At 41.0% G+C, this 25368-nt stretch overlaps 1 protein-coding gene and 1 long non-coding RNA gene across 3 annotated transcripts in view; one reads left to right on the forward strand and one right to left on the reverse strand.

The window, feature by feature from the left end:
- spo11 (SPO11 initiator of meiotic double stranded breaks) overlaps nucleotides 1–10128 on the forward strand; it is a 51724-nt gene extending 41596 nt beyond the window's left edge. The window contains exons 10-13 of one of the 2 annotated variants that reach the window (XM_066672541.1): nucleotides 1827–1864; nucleotides 2482–2558; nucleotides 8267–8378; nucleotides 9183–10128. In XM_066672541.1, the coding sequence (XP_066528638.1) occupies nucleotides 1827–1864; nucleotides 2482–2558; nucleotides 8267–8378; nucleotides 9183–9302 (347 nt within the window). In that variant the 3' untranslated portion in view covers nucleotides 9303–10128. The remainder of the gene's footprint in view (nucleotides 1–1826; nucleotides 1865–2481; nucleotides 2559–8266; nucleotides 8379–9182) is intronic. The other variant, XM_066672542.1, reaches the window with a different exon arrangement.
- Nucleotides 10129–19364: 9236 nt separating this feature from the next.
- LOC136696018 (uncharacterized) overlaps nucleotides 19365–25368 on the reverse strand; it is a 20371-nt gene continuing 14367 nt past the window's right edge. The window contains exons 3-4 of the long non-coding RNA XR_010802553.1: nucleotides 21236–21387; nucleotides 19365–20125 (exon numbers count right to left, since the gene is read on the reverse strand). This is a non-coding gene — a long non-coding RNA (uncharacterized lncRNA). The remainder of the gene's footprint in view (nucleotides 20126–21235; nucleotides 21388–25368) is intronic.

Here is a 25368-nt window from a genome sequence, read left to right on the forward strand (position 1 = left end):
AGCTCACCACCAAGTGGTGACCAGTTGACAGCTCAGCACCTCTCTTCACCCGAGTGTCCAGAACATATGGCCGCAGGTCGATCATCGAAATGTGGTGTAGGGTATCCTGATGCTAGGTGTGCTTGTGGACACCCTTATGCTCGAACATGGTGTTCGTAATGGATAAACTGTGATGGGCACAGAAATCCAATGACTGAACACCACTCTGGTTCAGATAAGCGGGGTCCCCAAGGGTCCCCAAGAAGGCCTGGTACTCTGAACTGCTGTTCGGTGAATAAGCACAAACAACTGTCAAAGCCCTTTCCCAAACCCGAAGGCACAGGGAAATTACCCTCTCGTCCACTGGGGAAAACTCCAATGTACAGGAACTAAGCTGGGGGGCTATGAGTAAGCCCATTCCTGCCTTACGCCTTTCGCCCTGTGCAACTCCAGAGTGAAAGAGCATCCAGCCCCTCTCAAGGAGATTGGTTCCAGAGCCCATACTGTGTGTCAAGGTGAGCCCAACTATATCTAGCCAGTGCCTCTCAACCTCGCGCACCATCAGAACTCCAAGGCCCCCGCCCTCGGCTGCCACCCGATCCACAATGCACCAGAACTGGATTACTACCTCTCCCACAGGTGGTGGGCCCATGAGAGAGTGGACTGAGCCCGGCCCCCCATGAGTAAAAGTCAGACCACCAAGTGCTCACCAAGGAGCCCCTCCCCCAGGGCTGGCTCCAGGGAGGGGCCCCGGTAACACTACTCCAGGCGAGGGAAGCTGTGTCTTTTGTTTTTACTCTCTTCATCTGGGTCTTTATGGATCATCTAGGTCTTTTAGGACCAATTTGCCTTGGGAGAACCTACCAGGGGCTATTGCCCCCGACAGCATAGCTTCTAGGCTCACGCAGGCAAGCAAACCCCTCCACCACGTTAAGGTGGTGATCCAGGGAGGGGAAAAAGGAAAATCACAATTTAAAATGATGTTGTAGTCCAGGACTTGGCTTAATCCCCATCTTGAAAGCCACCGCTTAGTGATTTAGAGCTTGATAAATGTGACAATTATTAGTCAATTACTTTATCTTCTGAAGCTGCTTCATCCTGATTTGGGAATCATTCGGTGCAAGTCAGGGTATACAGTATATCAATTTGTAGCAGTAAACTAATTTACATACAAATAATATACACAAATAAGCCATACTATTAAAACCACCTCTTTTTTTTCTAATTTCATTTCCCATTTCCTCATACTCAGTTACCATAATGGTGCCCAAAGTGTAGTACATGTTAGTCCCATTATCCTTGTTAGGAAAGAGTCAGGACCACCATAGAGCATGTGTAATTTGGGTGGTGGATCCTACTCATTGTGGCACTGACTTGTTTGGTCATATCAGTGCAACACACACCAGCAGTGCTGCTTTGTGTGGATCTTTTGGATTCATACTTTCAGTTCAGCATTGACACCAAAGTGTTAAAAAACTCCAGTAGTGCTGTGATGATGACCCACTGGTCCCAGCACAACTCACCACTTCATCCTAATGGATATTCTATGTTCTAGTCATAAGTTTAAAAAATATAATAAGGTTAGTTTAAAATAAATTTATATGGAATTCTGTATTCAGGTGCAATTCAGACCAGTTCAGTTTCTGGCAATTTGGCTTCTGAAAAGAAATTAGAAATAATTTCCATCTAAGAATTTTTAGTCCAGATTTATTGATAGTTTTTTTCTTTCAGAAGTGGCTATCATGATGTCCATTCTCTTAGATACTAACTAAGCTGGGTGATTAATTGATCAGTTAAATTTGGTGGGGTTTTTTTTATTGAAAACTCTTTTTTTGTCTTTCTTGCAGGCATTGAGATCATGTGCATCTATAAGTACGGCTCTAGGGTATGTTCTGTACTCTACAGTTTGAGAATTTCATGATGTATCTGATGCAAAGTCTGTGCAGTGTTTTGCAGAAGGGGCCATATTAAATGACTAATGTTAAAACAGGCACTTTCTCTTACTGACAGACTGACTGACTGTTAAACATGCATGTGCGAGTGGAAACTTAGTTCAGCCATATTTCACAGAGAGAACTTAAGGTGGCGCTACTACACCATCTTTTGTTATTTCAGCCAGTTTGTGAACTAAATTTGGAACTGTTCTGCTCGTTTTTATTGACATAAACTGGTTCATGAACCAGAAAAATTAGTTCTCATCTGAAAACAAAGAAGAGTAGATTCTTCAGCATGAACCTTGAACCTGAATAATTGGAAATAAGGCAGGAACATTACAATAAAGTTGCCCCTTAATCTTTCAAGCTGTGTGAAATTAAGCTTATGCAAATTTCACTGACAAATTTGATATTCATCAGTATTATCAGTTAGCAGTGCAGCTCATGGGTATACAAATCAAATGAGACACACCCATGAACTGTGTTGCTGAACTCTCAGTTAGCTTATGCTTTGTATAACAGAGTACAGTATTGATGGAACCTTAAAATCACTGATTTCTGTTTTCAGTCGCTGGCCTTCGATGCTCCTAATCTGACTATCCCCTCCATCCTGTGGATGGGCCTGTTGCCTTCAGATATTGAAAGGTTTGGAAAAGCCATCTCATTATATTCTGGTATACTGTGGCCTAAGAAAGATGCAATCTTTCAAGATAACTCACTTTTGAGTTGTTGTTGATAGTTTTTCCCATCTCTAAACACAAATATGAGTTTGATCACCATAAGATGAAAATGCATTTTATGTAATTTGGAAATCAGAACAGCAAACTTATAATTCATAAATCAAATTTCTAAAGTCTGGAAAACATATTCTTGCAAGAATGTGAATTAAATGTTTTATTATCTCTGGCCAAGAAAATTACAGAATGACTACACTCATTTACAGAACAACTACTTATGTAACGTGCTCTTTTGTGCTCTGTTTTGTATTGTTTCTGTTCTGTGCTCCCCTTGTCATGTGACTGTTTCCCCCTGTCTTATTATTCCCTGGTCATGTGATACCCTTCCCTTGTGTTTCTAGTGTCATGTGTCTTAATTAGTAACCAGGTGTTTCTTGTTGGTGTTGTCTTTATATAGTCCTTGTCATTGTTTCTTGTTTGTGGGTCATTGTACGTATGTTTGGTGGTTGTTCATGGTCCTTAGACTTGTTCTGTGTTTAGTCTTGCTTTGTGTTTAACCTTCTTGTTTAACTCTTGTGTTTTATGTTTAGACTCCTTGTTTAGTGATTTGCTTTGTGTATTGTTTTGCTTTGTTTAATGATTAGCTGTGTTTCGCATTTAGCCCCTTAGTTTTGTATAGTCCTTGTTTAGTGTCTAGGTGTGAGGACCCAATTGTCGTTTTTTTATTGTTATTATTTTTCTCGGCTAAAACTCATACTGGAGCAAAGACTGTACGTCCGCATGTCCTAAACCGTATAACGTAGAAACAAACTAAGCTCCACCCACAATAACTTTGAGCTAAAATTCATAATTTGCCAAATTTACCTTTGTGAACTAGTCCCTGGATTTTAGTCCATTTCCCTAGAGTATGGTACCAAAATGTTCACAGGTGTCCATAGGTCAATAATTATCCAAAAAATGTTGGAATTTCGATTCAAGATGGCTGCCATTTGCAAATAAACCTCTTCGGCTTATTTTATGTTTTACTAAATTTATAATTTCATACTTAACTTAAATGTGTTCAAATTTCATATTCCAATATGGATATAGGGGGTGCTATAAATTCTACAAGTTTATCTCAGCATCCGTAAGGCGGATCGGACCGCCGTTTGATACGCTGCTTCTATCGTCAAGGCTATAAGTGGAAAATGAAGGACAACGCAATTCGGGCAAAATTGTGATCGTCATCGGTCAATTAGATTTCAGCAGCTGTTTGACAACCTTAACCAGGTCCAATTATCATGAGACTTGACTGGTATGTCTGTGGGGGCACTTCCTAAGTGTCTGTCGATCAATAATTATCAAAAAAAAGTTCAACATTTAGTCAAACCGTTGCCACAATAAATTAATTAATTGAGCCATGCTGTGATTTATAAATGATTTCAGCTATAGCTTAAACAAATTAAGCCCAATCAAGACCAAACTTGACATACGTATGTAGGGTTTTACCCTGCAGCAGCGTTTATAATATGACTCAAATCCACCCAAAGGGGGCGCTACAATTAGACAATAACTTGTTATATGCAGTTTTTGTGTTCATGCTGGATTTCCATTACTGGGAGGGGCCTATAAAGTGATGAAAGTTTAACATTTTGTTAATAAATATTAAAGTTCAGGTCGTTAGGATTCCACTGATACCAGATATGCCCATGTTAGTTAAATATCCACAGAGAAGTGGGCGATTAAAAAGTCTGTATGTGCATTTCTAACACGAATGTCTTAACTGCTCAGCAGCTCCATGGGTCAAAAGTAAACTCTTTCACCAGCAGGTGGCACTCTAAGACCAAATATTCCTTTGTTCATCTACATTCATGAAATCCTATTTATCTGCACATGTGAAAGGTCATAACATATGAACATAAATATTTATCATAATTGAAAACAGCGCTCATCAGTCACATAACATGTCTTTTACTAAACATTATAACAACATCTACAACAATATCTTGCACCCAATTTTCCCTTGTTTGGCCAAACAGGCCCATGCTCCCTAAGGCCTCATTGTTGGCTCGGACTGTCAAAGTGCTCCGATGTGGCTTATTCGTGCTAGGACCCAACATTGCTGCTTTCGGCTATATTTATTATTAAAATATCCTGCATGTACCTCCCTCCCTCGCTCCTTGACCACTCCTACACACACACCCAATATTACAGAATGACCCACCAACTCAAGGAGATAGTGGGAGATTTGGGACTCTCTGTCAGACTGATAGAACTCACTACTGCGGGGGGTCAGTGCAGTGCTCAAAAAAGGAGCAAAAAGAAAAAATCTAAGTGTCCTGCTCCTGCTTCAAGTCCTGCTCCTGTCTCCAGTTCCCCTCCTGCTTTGAGTCCCTAGGCTCTTGAGTCATCTCATGCCTTAAGTTCTGGCCCCATGGACATCGCACTGGTTCGCTGGTATGCTCAGATTCTGCGAGCGAAAGTGACAGAATTTGCAGCTTTGTTCTGGCTTTCTTTACCGGTGTCGTGTGGGATCAGGACATTAAGAACTTAATTTTTAAACTAACAAACTTCGTGGATTTGTTTGTGGGGAGCTAGTTGACCGGACCTCGGAGTCCAATGGGTCCAAATGTCCGAACCTCAAAGGGGCTGATCCAGAGCCCTTGGCTGCTCCAGAGGATCCGAAGCTCACAGGGGCTGATCCAGAGCCCCCGGCCGCTCCAGGGGATCCAGACCCCCGGCCACTCTGGGCGATCCAGAGGATTCAGGGCCCCTTGCCTCTGAGGGTGTCTCCGCATGGTCCACTGTACCAGTGCCAGCAGCTGCTCTAGCCACTCCTGTTCCTGTGCCGACGGCATCCCCCGCCGCTTCTGTTCCTGTGCTGGTGGCGACCTCCACTGCTTCTGTTCCTGTGAAGGCGGCGAGCCGCGCCGCTCCTGTTCCTAAGAAGGTGGCATCCGCCGCTACTGTCCCAAAAAAGGCTCCTGTGAATCAAATCAAATCAAATGTATTTGTATAGCGCTTTTAACAACTGATGTTGTCACAAAGCAGCTTCACAGAATTCCAGTAAGACAAAGATTTGACATGAAATGTAAAAAATGTAAAAAAAAAAAAAAACAAAAAAAACCCAAGTGAGCAAGCCAGGGGCGACAGTGGCAAGGAAAAACTCCCTCCGCTGAGGAAGAAACCTTGGGAGGAACCAAGGCTCACAAGTGGTGACCTTATCCTCCTCTGGTCAATCTACTGGTAATAATAGTTAAGAGTTCGTGAGAACTTCCGTGTAGGGGCAGCTTCAAGGCACTTGGTGGTTGCTGGAGCGTGGGCAGCTGGTCTGAAGCGTGGAGGAGGATCTCGACAGTCATCCATCAGTGTCCAGGTGGACAGTCGTTTATTCTGAAAAATGTAAAGGGATGGAATTAGTTTTGAACTGTTTGGTGTTTGTAAAGCCACTCCTGTGAAGGCGGCCAGCCACGCCACTTCTGTACCTGTGGAGGTGGCATCCGCCGCTCCTGTTCCTGTGCCGAAGGTGGCCAACCAGGCCGCTCCTGTTCTTGTGCCGGTGGCGACCTCCGCCCTTCCTGTTCCTGTGAGGGTGGCTTCCTCAGCCGCTCCTGCTTCGGCGAAGGCGGCATCCGCCGCTTCTGTTTCTGCACCCGTGACTGTGGCCCCGGCCACTTCTGCACCTGTGACCAAGGTCTTCGAGGCCGATCCCTAGAACCGTGCCCAGGCTGGCCTCTCAGACTTTTGCCAGTCCTGGGCACTCCCCAGTAATTTTTGTTCCTTTGTCTATTCCTGTTTTGGTTCTTGTTTCTGTTCCTGTCCCTGTACCTGTTTCGGCCCTTGTCTCTGTCCCTGTTCCTGTCACTGTGTTTGTGTCTGTTCCAGTTAATGTTCTGGTCCCTGTTCCCCTGCCTAGTCCAGTCTAGTCTTGAGTCCAGTAACTTGTTTTCTCTAGTGTCTTGTCATGTCCTGTCTTGTCTTTGGGGGGAGTTACGTAACATGTTGTTATGTGTTCTGTTTTGTATAGTTTCTGGTCTGTGCTCCCTTAGTCATGTGACTGATTCCCCTGTCTTGTGTCTTCTTCCTGATTGTTCCCAGGCCATGTGATACTCTTCCCTTGTGTTTCTTGTGTGTCATGTGTCTTAATTAGTAGCCAGGTGTTTCTTGTTGGTGTTGTCTTTATATAGTCTTTGTCAGTGTTTCTTGTTTGTGGGTCATTGTATGTATGTTTGGTGGTTGTTCATGGTCCTTAGCCTTGTTCTATGTTTAATGATCTGGGTTCAGCCTTGCTTTGTGTTTAGCCTTCTTGTTTAACTCTTGTGTTTTATGTTTAGATTCCTTGTTTAGTGTTTAGTATTTAGCCTCTTAGTTCTGTATAGTCCTTGTTTAATGTTTAGCCCTGTTCATAGTTTAGCCCTTGTGTTTAGTGTCCCTCTGTCTAATATCCTTTAAGTTATTATTATTAAAATCTCCTGCACTTACCTCCCTCCCTCGTTCAGCCAGATATTTTACTTTGACACAAATGAACAAACAAATTGTTGTTTAACAGTTGAACATTTCCATCCATTGTCCACTGCTTATCTGGGTCAGTGTCGCGAAGGAAGCAGTTCCAGTTCTTCCAGCACTTCTGGGGGATATCAAGGGGATATGTTCCCAGGCCAGCCGAGACATATAATCTCTCTAGCATGTTCTGGGACTTCTCTGGGGCCTCCTCCCCAATGGACATGCCCAAAACACCTTGCCAGGAAGGCGCCCAGGAGGCACCGGGACCAGATGTTCAAACCACCTCAACTGGCTCTCGACCTGGCTTGACATGGCTGTTGACAAGCAGCTTAACATTTCCATTTGATCTAATTTTGATCCATTTCTATATAATTAGCAAAACATTTGTTTGTCCATGGAATGAGAAATATCTCCAATGTAATGGGCATTTTTGGTATTGTTTTGTCATCTGTCTTGGTCCTTTCTGTGAAGTGTTTAATTGTTTTCATTGTTATGCTTCTGGATAGGCTCCAGTCCCACCACGACCCTAAACTGGATAAGCGGTTACAGACAATGAATGAATATATAAATGTTATGTTTCAGTAGAATGAGACCAGACAAGCGTTGCAATATCTTGCCAATATACATTTTGGCAAATGTACATTTACATTGACCATAATTGTGTGGTTTTTTTTTTCATCATATGTGCTGCAGTTGGCTAAGGAAAAGCAATCACATAACCTTCTGGGTTCTGTTTAGTTGTTAGTGCTGTTTTACTTTCTACATGTAATTACTGTTTCATTCAGCCTATTATCTTATAATACTTCAAGGAGTTTCATAATCTTTGGAATGTCTTCATATGACAACTTTCTTGATGGGGCCCTGTTTTCTTTTGATTATCGAAGCCTAACAACTTGTTAAAGTCTACATTAAAATAGTTTAATTTGTATTTAAAAGTAATCTCTAGTTGTGAGAGATAATGCAGGAATACGCATTATCAGATATGATTTTTATTATTCCATCTAAGATTGAACTGTTTATCTATTTAGTTCATGATATAAACAAATTAAAAAAATTATAAAACTTAATTAGAGATGCAAAACCCTGATGGCACATAGTTGATTAAAAAAATTGCATTAGATAGATATTTTCCTGTTTGTCCCTCATAATATGGTGTATATTATGGTGTATAAATAGTGTGTTTGTGTCTTCCAGATTCAAGGTGCCACAGGATGCTCTGATTCCTTTTACAAAGACAGATGAGAGCAAGCTGATGAGTCTTAGAAAACGACCTTATATCTCTTGCCAGCCTAAATGGGATCGAGAGGTAAAGACAGTGGGCCAGTTTTACATCCAAAATAATTCATTCAGTCAATTTCCATGTTTAGGAAGTAATTTATAATTAACTGATGGGCTTGTTATATTTACATATTGCACTGGTCTTGCGCAAACATGATCTATCAATGCTATTAACAGCCTTCACCAGTTCAGCTTTTAGTTCCACAAGTTGCTCGGTATCATTTAGCGCTGCACTATACCATGTACCTAAACTCGTCACTGGTCTTTCCAGTATCATAGGGATCATGACATGTAAATTCCTACCTAATGACAATTAAAATAAAAATAAGGAACATGGAATATATGGCCAACTATTTTTATAATTGAATTTTATAAAATTTATCAAGTTGTAGTTGCAGTCAATTCTATTATGAGTTTCTCTGTTCATCTTTGAAGAAGGAATTTAGTCTGTATATGTACAGTACCAGTCAAACGTTTGGACACATCCCATTAGTCATTGGTGGAATATGGCTATTCACTATGTACCAGCCTTACCTCTTCACAACCCAAGTTATGGCCTCAAACACATTAGGAAGGCAAGCAGTTGTTTATTACAAATTAAATTTTGATGAGGCCACAGCTGTTCACTGAAAACCATTCCAGGTGATGGTCTCACAAAGCTGATTGAGAGAGAGCCAAGAGTGCAAACCTGTCATCAAAGCAAAAGGTGGCTACTTTGAAGAATCTGAAGTATAAAACATATTCCGGATGGTTTACAACATAATTCCATGTGTTCCTTCCTTTGACTGGCACCATATTTCTGTGTTTGTACATTTGTTTCTATATCTCCCAGATGGACACAATGCTGAAATTGAAGCAGAAAGCTGAGATCCAGTCCCTAGCATCTATAGCTCCTCATTTCCTCACCCGTGTCTACCTACCCAATAAGCTGTGTTATGGGGGCTGGATATGAACCAACATTACTCCCTGCTGGACACGTTCTTGTACTGCAGTAGTCCATAATCTTTATTATAATTTTACTTTATACAGTTTCTCTTTGAATGTTGTTTGGTAGCTATTTTGACTATACATTGTTATGAAATATTTGTGAATCTAATTTATAGATAATGGGAAGAAATATGATTTATTTATCTTTTATCCAAATCACGCAAAATATTAAAATGACACTGTTCAACTCTCATTATCCAGCTCCACTTACAATATAGGTGCACTTATTTTAACTTTTCAGTTTCTTATTCCAACACTTTCATGGTTAAATTCTTTATTTCCCTTTCAAACTGTTCTTCAATGACCACTTCAGAGCAGATGTTTTTAGCTGCAGTGTTCGAACCTATACTCCAGAGTTCACGTGTGAAAGTGGCATCAGTGTTACTACTAGAATAGTCAAAGAAATAAAAATAGTCGACTCCAGAATATAGGCAATGATTGTTTACACAAAAATCATACATTTATTAAAAACAGTGTCTTTAGAATATTTTTTCAAAAATATGTACATTTTTGTTCCAAAAATGTGTAACTTGAATTACAAATGAATTTCGGTGGCAATTCAAACGGTGGAAAAAAACTTAAATGTTAAACTTCATCCACATACAAACACACTGTTCTTCCTTAAAATATGTTTAGCTTCTGAATCAGAGGCAATTCTAGGAACAGAGCTTTAGTGGTGCTAATCACCCAGTGAGCCTGGCAGCCACACAGACTCCACACAAAACGGAAATACTGTGACTAGAAAAAAACAAACAAATCTGAGATAACTTCCTTTAATGCTGAGTCTGTATTTCAGTGGGGGCAGCACGGTGGTGCAGCAGGAAGTGTCAGTCACACAGCTCCAGGGGCCTGGAGGCTGTGGGTTCGATTCCCGCTCTGGGTGACTGACTGTCTGTGAGTTGATGTGTTCTCCCCGTGTCCATGTGGGTTTCCTCCGGGTGCTCCGGTTTCCTCCCACAGTCCAAAAACACACGTTGGTAGGTGGATTGGCGACTCAAAAGTGTCCGTAGGCGGTGCCGTGTATCAGGATGACAGTGCACCTATAAACACAGCAAGACTGGTGAAAGATTGGTTTGATGAACATGAAAGTGAAGTTGAACATCTCCCATGGCCTGCACAGTCACCAGATCTAGATATTATTGAGCCACTTTGGGGTGTTTTGGAGGAGCGAGTTAGGAAACGTTTCCCTCCATCAGCATCATGTAGTGACCTGGCCACTATCCTGCAAGAAGAATGGCTTCAAATCCCTCTGACCACTGTGCAGGACTTGTATATGTCATTCCCAAGATGAATTGACGCTGTACTGGCCGCAAAAGGAGGCCCTACACCATACTAATAAATTATTGTGGTCTAAAACCAGGTGCTTCAGTTTCATTGTCCAACCCCTGTATGTATCTTTTTTGTTTTTTTTATTAATTTTAAAAACATGTTTTCAGCTTGAGAGATCCACTTACATTTAAAAAAGACTTTATTCTCTTATATTAGGAGTGCTTGGACTCAAATTAGCACCCATAAAAAGGGCCTAGAAACGCCAATGTTCTGAGTGTATACAACCAGAGAGAACTATGATTACCAACAGTTGTAGACTTTCGCTTTAAAACTACTATAAATAAAACAAAACAAAGAAATATCTAATCACAACCAACATAATCTTGTTTTTTCTTGTAGCGTCTAGGAACTTGTCTTTGACTATTTCAGTAAAATGTATGTAATAAATGTAAACCCCAAGAGCTCTCAGCTCAGATTTGGTGGGAGAGGCAGTTGAGCTGAATAAATTGGGGATAATTTATCAAAAGAAAAGATTCAGCCAATAAAATGACTAGTAACATAGTAAAGTATTTCTAAAATAATGAATAAAAATTGCTTGGGTTTGGGTTTTCCAACATAATTGCTCAAAGAACGAATCATGAATACCCTTGATTTTTCCCCTTGAATTATATTCTAAAGCAATTGTTACACCTTCCTGAACTTAACTAATAACTAAGAACCTACTTCCCAAAAATAATTATAATAATAATTAAACCTGTAATTACCATTTTCAATTTTATTTTAAAAAATCCGAATTTATTAGGTGGGGGAACAGAGGAGAAAGTGCCAACACACACTATCACTGCCTGACATCTCCTCACTTCCAGTGATGGCAACGTTTCTCATATTTGCTCTGTTGTTCCTATTTGCTGAATTTGTTTGGAAGAAGCTAAGTGCATCTCAAGTCAGGAGCTGCATCATTGGAAGGACCTCTATGAAGGCCTATCCTTAGAAGTAATGGGACATTGTGGGATTAATTATGGGGGATTTCCTATTTGACTGCTGTTAATGTCAATAAACTCCACTTATGTTTGCTCCTGCACCTTAAAGGCGGAGACAGAAACTTTAATTTTATTATTTTTACCCATTATTTAGAGCTGGAGAAGAATGTATTTTATTATAGTGGATTGCACTGAAAATAGTTGGATTATTTAAGTTCTAAAAAGTTTATTCAGACCCTATTTTAAATACAGTTTACAGGTTTATGCATTTTTTAGTTTAGAATGAAATATAATTTGAAACAAATACAGCCTTTTTGACAGCATTCCCACTGCATTTACTGTTATAGCAAGTAATTTTGTCATAAACCACAAAAGCTCTATATTCTTATTTTTGGTTATTTTTAATAGTAATAATTAGTACACACTTTAATATCTTTTAACAAAAATGTTAGTTGTGGCTTTTTTTATGTTGACATTGGATTCTGTAAGAGTTTTACTTAACTTTATTAAGTAAACAAACATTATTTCTCTGCTTTTGTCTGTAGTGTTTCTCTTTTCTCAGACGTGCTCTCCTTACAATAGTTGTAACAGCCAAAACACATAATGTTAATCTTTACAATAAAAAGCGATCACTGATCATTGGTTAGTGATCATGGAAAAGGGACAGGCTATATTAATAACCATGATAGCTTTCTGATGTAAAAAGAACTTCATAGCACTAGTCTAAAAATAATCCATAACTTGTTCTGCTTCAGCTTCAGTCACTGTTAATTCAGACCACTGTTTAACATTGCGGGAAATAAACTAGAGATAAAACCGTTCATCCATCGATTGCCCACCGCTTATCTGGATCAGGGTCGCCGGGGGAAGCAGTCAGAGTAAAGAAACCCAGACCTCCCTCTCCCTACACACCTCTTCTGGCTTTTCCGGGGGGATACCAAGGCATTCCCAGGCCAGTCGATACATATAGTCTCTCCAGCATGTTCTGGGTCTTCCCCGGGGTCTCCTACCCGTTGGACATGCCCGGAACACCTCACCAGGAAGGCACCCGGACCACCTTAACTGGCTCCTCTTGATGTGGAAGAGCAACTGCCCCACTCCGAGTCTCTCCCATTACTGCTGACACTGCACTGATCCGCACTTTCCCTCATTTGCGGACAAGACCCCGAAATACTTGAACTCCTCCACTCCTAATGAATAGAATATTTATTGTATATGTGACAAACACCAGGGCACTTCGGGATGGCCTTATGCCGACAAAAATAACAAAGTAATTTATTATTGTGTGTTTGGTTTTCTTTTTTTTTTTTTTGTGGTGAACCTTGTGTGATTTTTGTGGTGTTTAAATTGAGCTTTATTTTGTCAATGTGTGCATATTTGTGGTGGGTTGTGGATTTATTTATTTGTTAATTATTTATTTGTATATGTTGCTTGCCACCTGCTGCTACCTCTAATTGCTGACAGGACCAAAAATGACGATCATTGCCGGGGGAAATTAATTGACGTAACTCTGGGAGGAGGAGACTTTTGTTTTTAAGGAACTGAAGGAGACTGGAAGGGGAGCGAAAAAAAGGAAGAGAGCAGAAGAGGAGCAAGGAAAGGCAGGTGCCCACGGCGTGACGACTAGCGCGTGGCTATAGGAAATCGAGTAAAGGAGCTTGACTTGGCGTAGCGGCAGAGAAAGTTAGAAATCGAGCCGTCGCGAGTTTTCCGGAGAGGGCCAACGAAGCAGCTACCGGACCGAGGAGAGTGGGACTGGCGAAGCTGAGGATATGAGACGGGGTATGGGAGGCCGTCTAGGGCAAATACACTGAAACACGTGCGCACTACATTGAAACATTTTCACTACCCTTCACATACACTCGTATATATATTAAACATGACGTGTGTGTGTGTGAGAGAGAGAGAGATGATGTACTCAGCTGTGGGGCACAGGGTACAATGTTTTATGACTAATTCCTGTGCTCTGTGTCTTTTCAGAGATGAACAAACATTTGTTCTTATTATTTTTATTAGTCTTTTCATATTTGATCAGCCATTGCATATTTCTGGTAACAGTGAGGATATCCGTAATTTTTTGCGTGAAGTCCTGCGTTGTGTGGAATCCATACAAGATGACCCGCTACACAGACACTACACTGAACTGGAGCACCCCACAAGAACCATTCAGTCCATCATATGTGTAGTTGGGCGCAGAGAAGGGCCTGTGGTGAGAGAAATCATTTTACAACAATCTCCGGGCCAAAGACATCAAGGCAACAATATTCTCATAATTCCTCCAACAACTTCCAGTAGCACGTCCGGTCGCCCACGGTATGATTTAACAGCAGACCAGATTATCCACTGCCTAAATCTGGGATTTAATTGGCAAAGAATCGCTTCCATTTTTGGAATTGATCGACAAGTGTGCAAGTGTTTCCGTGTAGCGTGCGCAAGTGATTTAGTGTGTAGTGTGCAAGTGTTTCAGTGTGTAGTGTGCAAGTGTTTCAATGTAGTGTGCGCAAGTGTTTCAGTGTATTTGCCCTAGACGGCCTCCCATACGAGACGCTGCAGAATCCGGGGTTGGTTACTTAAAGCCTTAACTGTTGTGGCCTGAGTGTCTCCAGCTGCTAATAGTTCGCTAGCCGTTAATAATTAATGAGGTTTTAGCCTTTCACTTGGAAACTCCAATTTATTTTAATTAATTTGAGTAGTTCTCGATTACTGCCGGCTGTTTTATTGTGTATTTTAGAGTACTGGAGTGGACGTGACCGAGGGGCGCTTGTGAGACTGGGACTTTGCTACTTAAGGGACTACCTGCCGGGGCCCACCAGAGTTTCTCTGTTTGTTTCCTCCTTCGCTGTTCTTCCCCTGGACTGGTGTAGAATGGAAGGACAGTTTATTATTGTATTTTATTGATTGCCATTCACATGAGCAATACACTTTATGTATTTTTGGAATAAATAATTTTATGACTGGAATTTAGATTGGTCTGAGAGTTGCTGGGCAAATTCTGTTTTCCCCTGACTGAACACGCTTTTGGGTAAAGCTGAAAGGGGGCCAAGTTGGGGAGAGTGCATTAAACACTGGGTTTTGTAGTTTGTTTTTACATTATTTGATTTTAAATTGTTATTTCTACTTTAGGGTTTTAAGTAAGCCCTTAAACCATGTAACCCCCCCCCCCCATAACTAACCCACAGCTGTAACTTTTCTAAGTGAGAACAAAAGGCAATATCTTACCTCACTCCCTAGGTATATACAAAACCCACTCCCAAAACAAACTGCAGCCAACCCTGCTCTGGTCATATATATATATATATATTTTTTTTTTTTTACTATTTTAATTCATATTTCATTCTGTAAGTACTAAGGTTGTTAGCTAGCTGTGTATATCAAGAGTTAGATAGAGATGTAGTACAAAATGTGTCTTCTGCATTTAACCCATGAACACACACTAGGGGCTGTGAACACACAAACACTTCACTCACACCGCCCCCAATTTTCCTGCCAGTCGTGATAATCGAACCAATGACCTTTCAGTTCTTTTCTAACCATTAGGCCATGGCTGCCCACACTATACCATATTATAGTATACTACACAATACTATATCCTTGAACGGGCTTTTAATAATTGTGTACTGTTTTTGACACAGCCTATGATATATTATTAAATGTTTGATGGTAGAGATGGTAAATAGCAACTATTGGCTAATAATTTATAGACATCTTAATCACTGTTTCTCATCCCTTAATCACTGCTCCACGCAAGTACTCCTCACTGCAGAACCAGAAATCCACTGTGTGAATTCGGATCACGTCCAGCTCCGCCCACATCCTACTCATTCTCCATGGGAGGGAAAAACAGATTTCTTGACAGTGCTGTTGATAGGAACCAGTAATCACAATGTCTGTAACACAAATATAGCGATTTTATTTACAATCCAAAACCACCAGTGAACCAACACATATCTACTGAGTTTTTTATATGGAAGATTCTTTAGAACAGAGCATTACACACCAGTGTATTTAAATGCAAAAGCTTTGAAAATTGTGTAATTCACCTTAATTTGATGTCTGTCCATCTGACAGGATATGCTGAGACAGCAGTTTATGGAGGGACTTCTGTCCAAATTACAGTCTGCCCTAAGCCAGCAACCACTGAACCTTGACTACCTGGAGTTCCTGAGCTGTCATGAGCTTATATTCTTTGAATCATTTTCTGATCAGATTGGCATTTCTCCAGAGATTATAGAAGGACTACAAAACATCTGAACAGAAACCTTATTGCTTTCTCGAAATATCTGCGCACGCGCACAGAAATTAAAAAATAAACACTTCAAATATATCTGTCTGTGTGTAATGAATGAGTATAATATACAAATTTCACTTTTTGAATGGAATTACTGAAATAAATCAACTTTTTCATGATATTCTAATTTTATGACCAGCACCTGTACGTTTCACCAGGTCCCTTTTAATGGGGGCCCGCTCAGTATGAGACTCAAACACAGGCCAGCAGGGTAAAACACTAACATTCGGAACAGGTTAAATAAGGAAGAAAAAATTCCAAAGAAATACGAACCCAGACCATCAGCATGCAGGACAAACATATCACCACTGAACCAATGAGTCACCATGGGAGGAACTTTTAAAACAGAATTTAAAAGGAAAATTCAGTGCGGCAGTGTTGCAGAGGGAGTGCTCTCATGGGTGGAAAATAAATGAGCCAGAAATGGATTAAAAATGAAACACCATGCAGTGTGAGGAAATGGAGGACAAAGAATGCCATGGGAAGGATGGTAGCCCCAATAAACTGGGGCTAAACTCAAGAACTTCCCAAAATAAAACTAGGTCACTGGAACTTTTTTAAATTAAACGTTCCCTGTCTTATCAGATGAAGTATAAAGGGTCTTGAGAAGTAAAGGCTCAAAAGAGAGGGGGTGTGTAACCACATGTGCCCTCACTGATAAGAGAAGGAGGTGTAGCCAACAGGCTCTCACTCCTCAGATGCCATATATTACTGGCCATATGTTTGAGCCAAGACCCAGCACAGAGTCACTGGATCCCGGTGTCAACAGTTGTTGAAAGTCAATCCTAATTAGTGGTGTGCATGACTCAAGGTCTCCCCCTGGTGGAGACCTTGCATCAAGCCTTGTGGGATCCTGCCAAAAATCCTGAATGAGTTTGCGGTCCAAGATATGATGAGAGGGAACCCAAGACCACTCCCCAGATCCGTAACGCTCCCAGTCCACCAAGTACTGGACTCAACTGCAAACCCACTGGATGTCCAGGAGATGCCGAACTGTGTATGCTGGTGCACTATGCACTATGTAAAGTCCAGGCAGGTCAGAGGGGCCCACTATAAGGGCATAAGGCAGGACACGTAAAAGGTAGTGTTGACTCGCAATGACAGGGAAAGGGCCAAGCGATAAGACACTGGGTTTATATTGTGAAGGCCCTTAAATGGCTCAATGTTGTGGTGAGCAAACTTGCAAGGATAATCACGCAGAGATAGGTCCTTGGCCAAGAGCTAGACCCTGGTGAATTGAGGCCCATGGTCTGACACAATGTCGGTAGGCAGCAAATGAATGCACACTACACGAGTCAGAAGTAGTTTAGCTGTTTCCATCACAGTTGGAAGTGCTTGAAGAACCAATCGAGGAATACCAGAATCACAGTGTTGCCCCTGGATGGAAGCAGCCCTGCGATGAAGTCAAGCAGTCAGAAGGGACAGCTAATGAATGGGCCTAGTCCTAGGGTCTTTAAACAGGATTTCTAATGCTCAGATGTCGGGTTCCATACGGGTGCCACCAAAAACGGCATTGGAGACCTCCTCCTCGGTCTGGTTCTGTGAAGAGAGCCTGATACACCACTGTCTCAATCCTCCATTGGATGGGCACCACGAGGGCCTTGGGGTTTATAGTTGAGACTGGATCAGTGGGAAGCAGGTATCCCCACTGACGGGAGAGGGCATCTGGCTTGACATACTTAGTCCCTGGCCAGTACCACAGGTTAAAGTCAAACTGGTCAAAGAGTAGCCCCCCTCTGGTCTGCTGTGGATTCAGATTCTTTTTCTGCTGTATACAAGCCAAGTTTTTGTGATCCGTCCAGACCTGAAAGGGGTGTTTAGCCCGCTCCAGCCAGTGCCTCCGCTCTTCGGACATGAGTTTAATAGCTAATAACACACAATTCCCCACGTTGTAGTTATGTTCAGCAGGGGATAGATGCCGGAAGAAGTAGGCAAAAGGACGAAGTTTCTTGTCTTCTGTTGACTGTTGAGACAGAACTGCACCAAGGCCCACCCCCGAGGCTTCCACCCCAATGATGAATGGAAGCTTGGTGTGAGTGCACTGTGCTGTCTCACTAGCCTTGAACCTCAAATTTCTTTTACATGTGACACTTTTCAGAAAATAAAAGGTCTTGAAACTTCTTTGTTGTTTTTATCTGCAATATGGAATTAAAAGCATACAAAACAAAAGACGAATTCCTGATTTTAAATTAGTGTGACCGTCAAAGTGTAGTGGACTCAGGACAAGAATATTAAATTAAATCTCTCTCTCTCTCTAGTTAATCGGATGCCCCAAGTTAAAATCTCTTGTTTACTCAAGGCCACAAAACAGACCTTTTGTCAGAACACTTGTCTGTTTTCCCTAAATATCAAGAGTGATAGAAGCCCTAGAGGAGACGTCCGTCCAACATTTGAATAGAACTTTTAATCTATATTCAAGAACACAGAGCTTCCCCCTTCACACCTTGAGATATTCCCATGATCTGGGGAGCCAAAACATCTGCAGCTACCCACTACCCACCACTGATCAAAATAAAGACTCATCAAGACGACCTCTGTCTGATCAAATCAAAACATGGAATTTCAACATAAAATAAAATATATTTTCCTATGTTACATATGGAATGAATATCACAACCAAACACTAAGAGATTTATTTGTCACATGACAATTAAATTGACACCAAATACAATTCCTAAAATCAAGAGGATTAAGTTTCATTATTAAAACTTCAGGAGCAACAGTGCCCTCACGTGGAAAAAGAGCGCAGGTACATCGCCATGCGTCTTTAAAGAATCTGTTGTTCCTATGCCTGCTCCAAATCTCTTGTATATATTTTTTTGTACAATGATTCGTTTCTAGTTAATCAAGGGTGTATCATTTTACAAACTCCCTAATGTAATCCAACCTAGATTTGTAAGGATGAATGTGTTTTTGTGGTTACTGGCGACACTCGGTTGTCGAACTCCCCACAGGGGAAAATATGAGTGAAATTACTAAACTCATTTAACTTAACAGTTATTACCTTTTTAATAAGATTAATGACTCACATACCCAGCCATCACTGTGTCTTAAGATGTCTTGACGGGCTGGACAAGACATCTTGAGACAATTTGTTATAGCAAGACGTCTCAAGACACCTTGTGACTTATGAGTGAAGACGCCATCTCTGTCTTGAGACATGAAAGTTAACACCTTAAGACATGAAAGTTATAAGTTTGTGTGTCTTGAAGACAAGGCATGACTTAAGACTTCATATTGTCTTAAGACACCGACATTTTATGTCTTAAGACGGTTCAGTTGTGACCTAATAGTGTTTCTTAAGGTGTGTTTAAGGGTGTTTTATATTAATACCATGTCTTAACTGTAGAATACTCTTAGAATCATTAATAATTTAAGGTTGTCTAATTATCTTTACATTCTTTAAACATTTCAGAATAATCAGTTCATGTAAATTTCAATGTTTAATGAAGAACAAAATGGTTTGGTTCAAAAATAGTTTTAACCAGGAAAACAATTAACAATAACAAAAATGAGATTTAATATTAGTAACATCAGTATTTTGAGAATTACAGAAGAGTGAAAACTAGGTAATAAAATTCACAAAATAAATTATATTAAATACATTTCCAAATACTAAATCTAAGTGTACTCTTCTACAGCCCTCGTGGACATGGTCAGAGATGAAGCCCACTCAGCATATGATAGGGGGAATCCTAGCCTGCAGATAGAGGATGGGGAGAGTAGAGGGGTAAGCAAACTAAAATTCAGTGAATGACCTACAACTGAATCCGCACAAATATTCAGTCTCAAAAATTCAGTCACATCTTTAGTCTGCATACCCCTCTATCTGCCCGCTAGGATTCCCCCTATCATATGCTGGATGGGCTTCATATTTTCAGACCCTGTCCATGAGTTAATTAATAAATGTTAATTAATAAATCAAAAAAGTTATATTGATATTATAATTAAATACTAAATCTCTAAGGTTTCTAAATCTCTAAGGAACTAAAGCTCAGAGTCCATCACTTTCACTGCTTCAGTTGCAGATTTCTCTGCATTTTCATTGGCCTTAAGTGCATCCAGCCATGTGCAAAAAAAAAAACAGTTGTTGTCCTGTAGCAACCTTCATTTAAGATGCGATCTTTGGCCAAGAACTGCTTGAAAGCAAGTCAGGTTGCCTTTGGTACCATGCGAGCGATCTCTTCTTCTGTAGTGGTACATCTGATCTTCTTTGCTGCACGCTTCTTAAGCACACTGAACATACAGTATCTGAAATGACAGAAAATCTGTGTAAATATTTAGACATATTTTTTTTGTGTGTCTTCTCTCGTTTGTTTACGTTCCGAAGTTTAGTGTCTTTTAAGGCAGAACAGTATGTTTGAAGGGAAAAAAATGGTTGTCGTTTGTACATGGCTGAAGTTGAACCGTATGTGTTACTTTAAGTTGTTTAGTTCTTTAACACTTTTGCTCTGTGTTCACTTTCATGCAGTTAGCACGCTCCCGAATTTAGAGTCTGTTCCATCTACAGATAAAATAAGTCAGTGTTACTCCCCTATGGAACGGGAATAGAGCAATATCCTCATCTCATTTCATTCTTTTCAATGTTTGGAGTCTCCCCTTTTTCTAAAATAACTTCCAGATTCTGTTTCTCTGCCATGAGCAGGGAGAGAGCCTAGCATACCGGACCAAGACACTATGTTTTTTACAGACACTGGAGCTTTGTAAACACATTAGACTGGGTTCAAGCATGCAAATACACTGGAGAGCAGCAAACGATAAGAAACATCCTCTGAATATTATAAAAAGTGCTTTTTTGATTAAAATTATAAACATCCCCTTTAATTACTATGCTAATTAATACATTGCTCCTTCATTAAGGCAGACAGGAGACATGCTTATGTTATGTATATTTATTTTGACTCATGCTGTACTATTACCTGTAAAAAGTAATGATCAATTATGAAATAATTAATTCATTCATTATCTGTAACCGCTTATCCAGTTCAGGGTTGCGGTGGGTCCAGAGCCTACCTAGAATCACCAGTCCTTCACAGGGTAACACAGACACACATTCACTCACACCTACAGACACTTTGGATTCGCCAATCCACCTACCAACATGTGTTTTTGGACTGTGAGAGGAAACGCACGCAGACACAGGAAGAACACACCACACTCCTCACAGACAGTGACCCTGAGTGGGAATCGAACCCACAACCTCCAGGCCCCTGGAGCTGTGACACTACCTGCTACGCCACCATGCCGCCCAATTATGAAATAATGCATTAATTAATACAATTTCTTGTACCCTTTTGTAAAATGTGGTACCGAAAACACACTCTTACTACAAAAAGTAGAAGCTTGGCCCAGTTTTAATACCTGTAGTTTATGAACCACTTGTTGACATTTTTTTATTGAGACTCCATCAGTAAGCAACTGCAGCTTTTCTTCACTCATGGGAAAACATCTCTCAAGGAACAGAGTCTTGCTCTTCTCCAAACTCCTTTTCTGAGCAGCTTCACAGCTGGTTTCTGGATTAGAAAATAAAAACCATGAATTCCATTACAACTTGATGATTTTTTTCTTTTTATAAAATACTCTCTACAGTTTATCTAGATCTCAAGAAAAAAAAAGTTTATAATATAAGACTTACTAATGTTCCTGCTTATGCTACAACTTTGGTGACACTGGCATGTGCACTTGTGGCAAGGACAGGCAGTCAATCATCTAAAATATTACACTTTTATTCTGAAGCCTGTGAATGGATAAAGTCCTAGATGCTTGATTTAACTTGACTTTAAAGAAACCCCCTTTATTTCATATATTATTCTGTATTTGTTTATATGCCATATGTAACAAACTTTGGAAAGACCCATCAGGAAACATATTTTATTCCAATATCTTTCTTTTAAGTGAATAAATTAATAAGGGGCCATATTACCCATTTGGAAGTGAGGGTCAGGTGATTCATGACGTGCCGTTGTGCGCTCATATAGCACCTTCATCAATCTATTACATAAGATGTCAGTTACGTGACGTCAAAATCGCGAAATTATGAATAATTATGAATGGGAAATCCCATAGGGAAAATTTATAATTTTTGCTATCGGCCACTTGGGGGTGCTCGGGTTTGCCCCACTCCTCTATCGAAAGAGGCCACCCTCAACTTCGAACCAGAGGTGGAATGGACATTGTACCTTTTGGCTCCGTAGGGAATTATTTTTTAATTTGTTGCAGTACACCTCTATGGAATAGGGTTGGCACTGTGCCAAATTCCTGACTTCCTATATTACCATTCAGTCCAGGAACTGCAAATACTTTACGGCCAGCAGGAGGTGCAATGAACGGCTCTCAATGGGAAGTGCCGGATTGGTAATACGGGTGACGCATCGGTAATACTTTCCCCTAACTCCTCACCCTTGAACGCAGGAGTGGTCAGCAGCATTAGAGTATAGTATAGAAGAATAGTTTTTAAGGTGGAATTCGATTTTCATGGTTTTCATGGCAGCACGGTGGCGCAGCAGGTAGTGTCGCAGTCACACAGCTCCAGGGGCCTGTGTTGTCTGAGTGGGTTTCCTCTGGGTGCTCCGGTTGCCTCCCACAGTTACAGATAATGAATTAGGGGTAAGTATTACTTTTGAGTCCTTGATGCCGCTTTGGTAATACAAACCGGATTCCAAAAAAGTTGGGACACTAAACAAATTGTGAATAAAAACTGAATGCAATGATGGGGAGGTGCCAACATCTAACATTTTATTCAGAATAGAACACAAATCACAGATCAAAAGTTAAAACTGAGAGAATGTATCATTTTAAGGGAAAAATATGTTGTTTCAAAATTTTATGGCGTCAACAAATCCCAAAAAAGTTGGGACAGGGCCATTTTTTACCACTGTGTGGCATCCCCCCTTCTTCTTACAACACTCAACTGACGTCTGGGGACAGAGGAGACCAGTTTCTCAAGTTTAGAAATAGGAATGCTCTCCCATTCATGTCTAATGCAAACCTCTAACTGTTCAATCGTCTTGGGCCTTCTTTGTCGCACCTTCCTCTTTATGATGTGCCAAATGTTCTCTATAGGTGAAAGATCTGGACTGCAGGCTGATTTTTCAATTGTTTCAATTTCTGCTGCAATGATTGGCCAGGTGACGCAAACAAAGTGCATCTTTGAAACAGTGGGATGTGCTGACGCCGATGGCTGTCTGACAATGGCCACACATTGAAACTGTGGGAGGTGCTAACGACTGATTGGCCGATGGCTGTCTGATACTGGTTCCTCATAGAAACTGTGGGATGTGCTAACTCCTGATTGGCCGACGGCTGTGAGTGTTTCTGGGGGCGGGCCTTACAATGGCTACTCTAAAACGAGTCGCTTCATTCTCCCTTTCTCAGTTCTACAGCGAACAGACAACGATTTAAAGGTACGTGCTGGGTCTCATTCATTGCTTAGACTTAAGTAAAACTTTTAGGATTGGGGTTTGGCGTTTAAAGATTAAAGTAGCAGCGTTGTTGCGTGTGTCGTTGTATAAAGCGCAGCGTTCAGTAAATGGCTTGTGTAAACACTGTTTTATCTATATAATCTGCTTTTTCTCAATTAAATTACACCGATTTTGTAAAATGTAGTAAAACTGTAAGTTAGTTGTAGGGAATGTGTTCTGGTAACGTTAGTTTTTGTTGTCGGTTTGTTAAACGTGTTTAACAAGTGTTGACAATTGTGTTTACATGAATAAATTATATTTCTTGGAATCTCAGTCGTTAAACTATTCATCAGTATAACGTAGAAAAAACATCTGAGTTGTTTTTGTTGTTGTTTAGTGATAAAATATGCAATTATAAGTGTTAGGTGTACAAAACCCATTAGATGTTGTTTAGTAATTAAAATATTCTATTACAAGCATTAGGCTAAAAAACATTAGTCGTTTAGTGTTAAAATGGTCAGTTATATATATTAGATGTATAGTTTTAAAATATTGTATGTATTGGGTGTACAAAACACTAACTTGTTGTATGAAAGAGACCATTTCCACTAATGCCAGCTTCTTTAAACTTCTTCTCTGTGTGTAATCATGTCTTTTGTGGATCTGTTTACCAAATTAATATTAGTTTAATACAATGAAATGCTCCTTTTTTTCTTTCTGCAGTGTGCCTCTTAAATGCATGAACTTATGTTGTCTTGTCTTTCTATTGTTATGCTTAACAAGCCATTATGGACCCATTTAAGAGGCATTAAAAAAGACGAAATTTTGGGTAACAGCAATGGCAATATGCTATACGCGAGGAGTGGCAACCTTCTGGACTAAGGGGTTGGTATGCTCGGCCTCCCCTCTGGAAGTCTAAAATTCTAACTTGAGATATTTCTAAGTTCAAGAACGAGAACTGGCAGAACTGGTGAAAGACTTCCATACACCCCGGTGATGCGAATAGCTAAGCCCAAGGAGTGGAGACCCTCTGGGCTAAGGGGTTGGTATGCTCGGCCTCCCCTCTGGAAGTCTAAAATTCTAACTTGAGATATTTCTAAGTTCAAGAACAAGCACTGGCAGAACTGGTGAAAGACTTCCATACACCCCGGTGATTCTAAATTCAAGCCAGAGGAGTGACGCCCTCCAGTCTAAAGTGGTGACTGTCCCCGTCAGCGCGCCTGGAAGCAAACTTCGGCCTGGAAGGGGGAGCATAGGACTCCCTCTAGAAAGGTCGGAGGGGGAGGTACCCCGCCTGATTGAGACAATGACTTTCGTCAATTCCAGCTTTAGAGCAAGTTTTGACGAGATAAACGATAATCAGGAGCCTGAAACTAGTGGTCGAAGTGACTCAACCACTGAATTGCCCTCAATGGTAGAAGAGACACCACCCTCACCGATGTGGTAGTTGCGAAGTGTCCGTTGCAACTAAGAGCGGACTTAGCCAACACAAACGACACGTCCACCCAAGTGAACGGAATATGGAGAGGATTGCGGAGGTACGCTCCAAGAAGGTGAAGGGGGGTGCGACCTCGCTATGGAGTGCTAAAGAAGTGGAAGAGTTACTGAAGCTCGAGGAGAGATATGCGTGCAAGAGGTACATTAACATGGCGATCGCCAAGCATCTCCCCAGTAAAACTAGTGAGCAGGTAAGGGAGAAAAGACGTCGGCTTGTCAGGAGCCCTATAAATCCATCAGAGGATCATAGCGGTGATCTGAGACAGGAGATGCCAGCGCCACCCCTTGAAAGAAATTGAAAGAGAGGGCGGCCTCCCTGGATCTTTCTCTGAGCGAGCTCGGCAGCAGTGGGGATTTGCCAAGGGAGGAGCACGAGTTGGGTGAGCTTGTGGAGGCTACGGCCTCTGCTTTGAGGGGGAGGCTCGGAGCTGGTGTCTCGAGTGCTCTGAGTCATAGTACTCCTGGTAGTAGGCAACGAGGGGCAGGCTGTGTTTTCAGAAACCCTCAGGGAGGAAACAGGGTGGCCAAGCGGAAGACTTATAGGAAACATCAGAGGATGTTCCTTAAGGATCCTGCGAGGCTAGCCAGTGAAATCCT

This window comes from Hoplias malabaricus, chromosome 5, assembly GCF_029633855.1.
Source record: "Hoplias malabaricus isolate fHopMal1 chromosome 5, fHopMal1.hap1, whole genome shotgun sequence".
Lineage (NCBI taxonomy): Eukaryota > Metazoa > Chordata > Actinopteri > Characiformes > Erythrinidae > Hoplias > Hoplias malabaricus.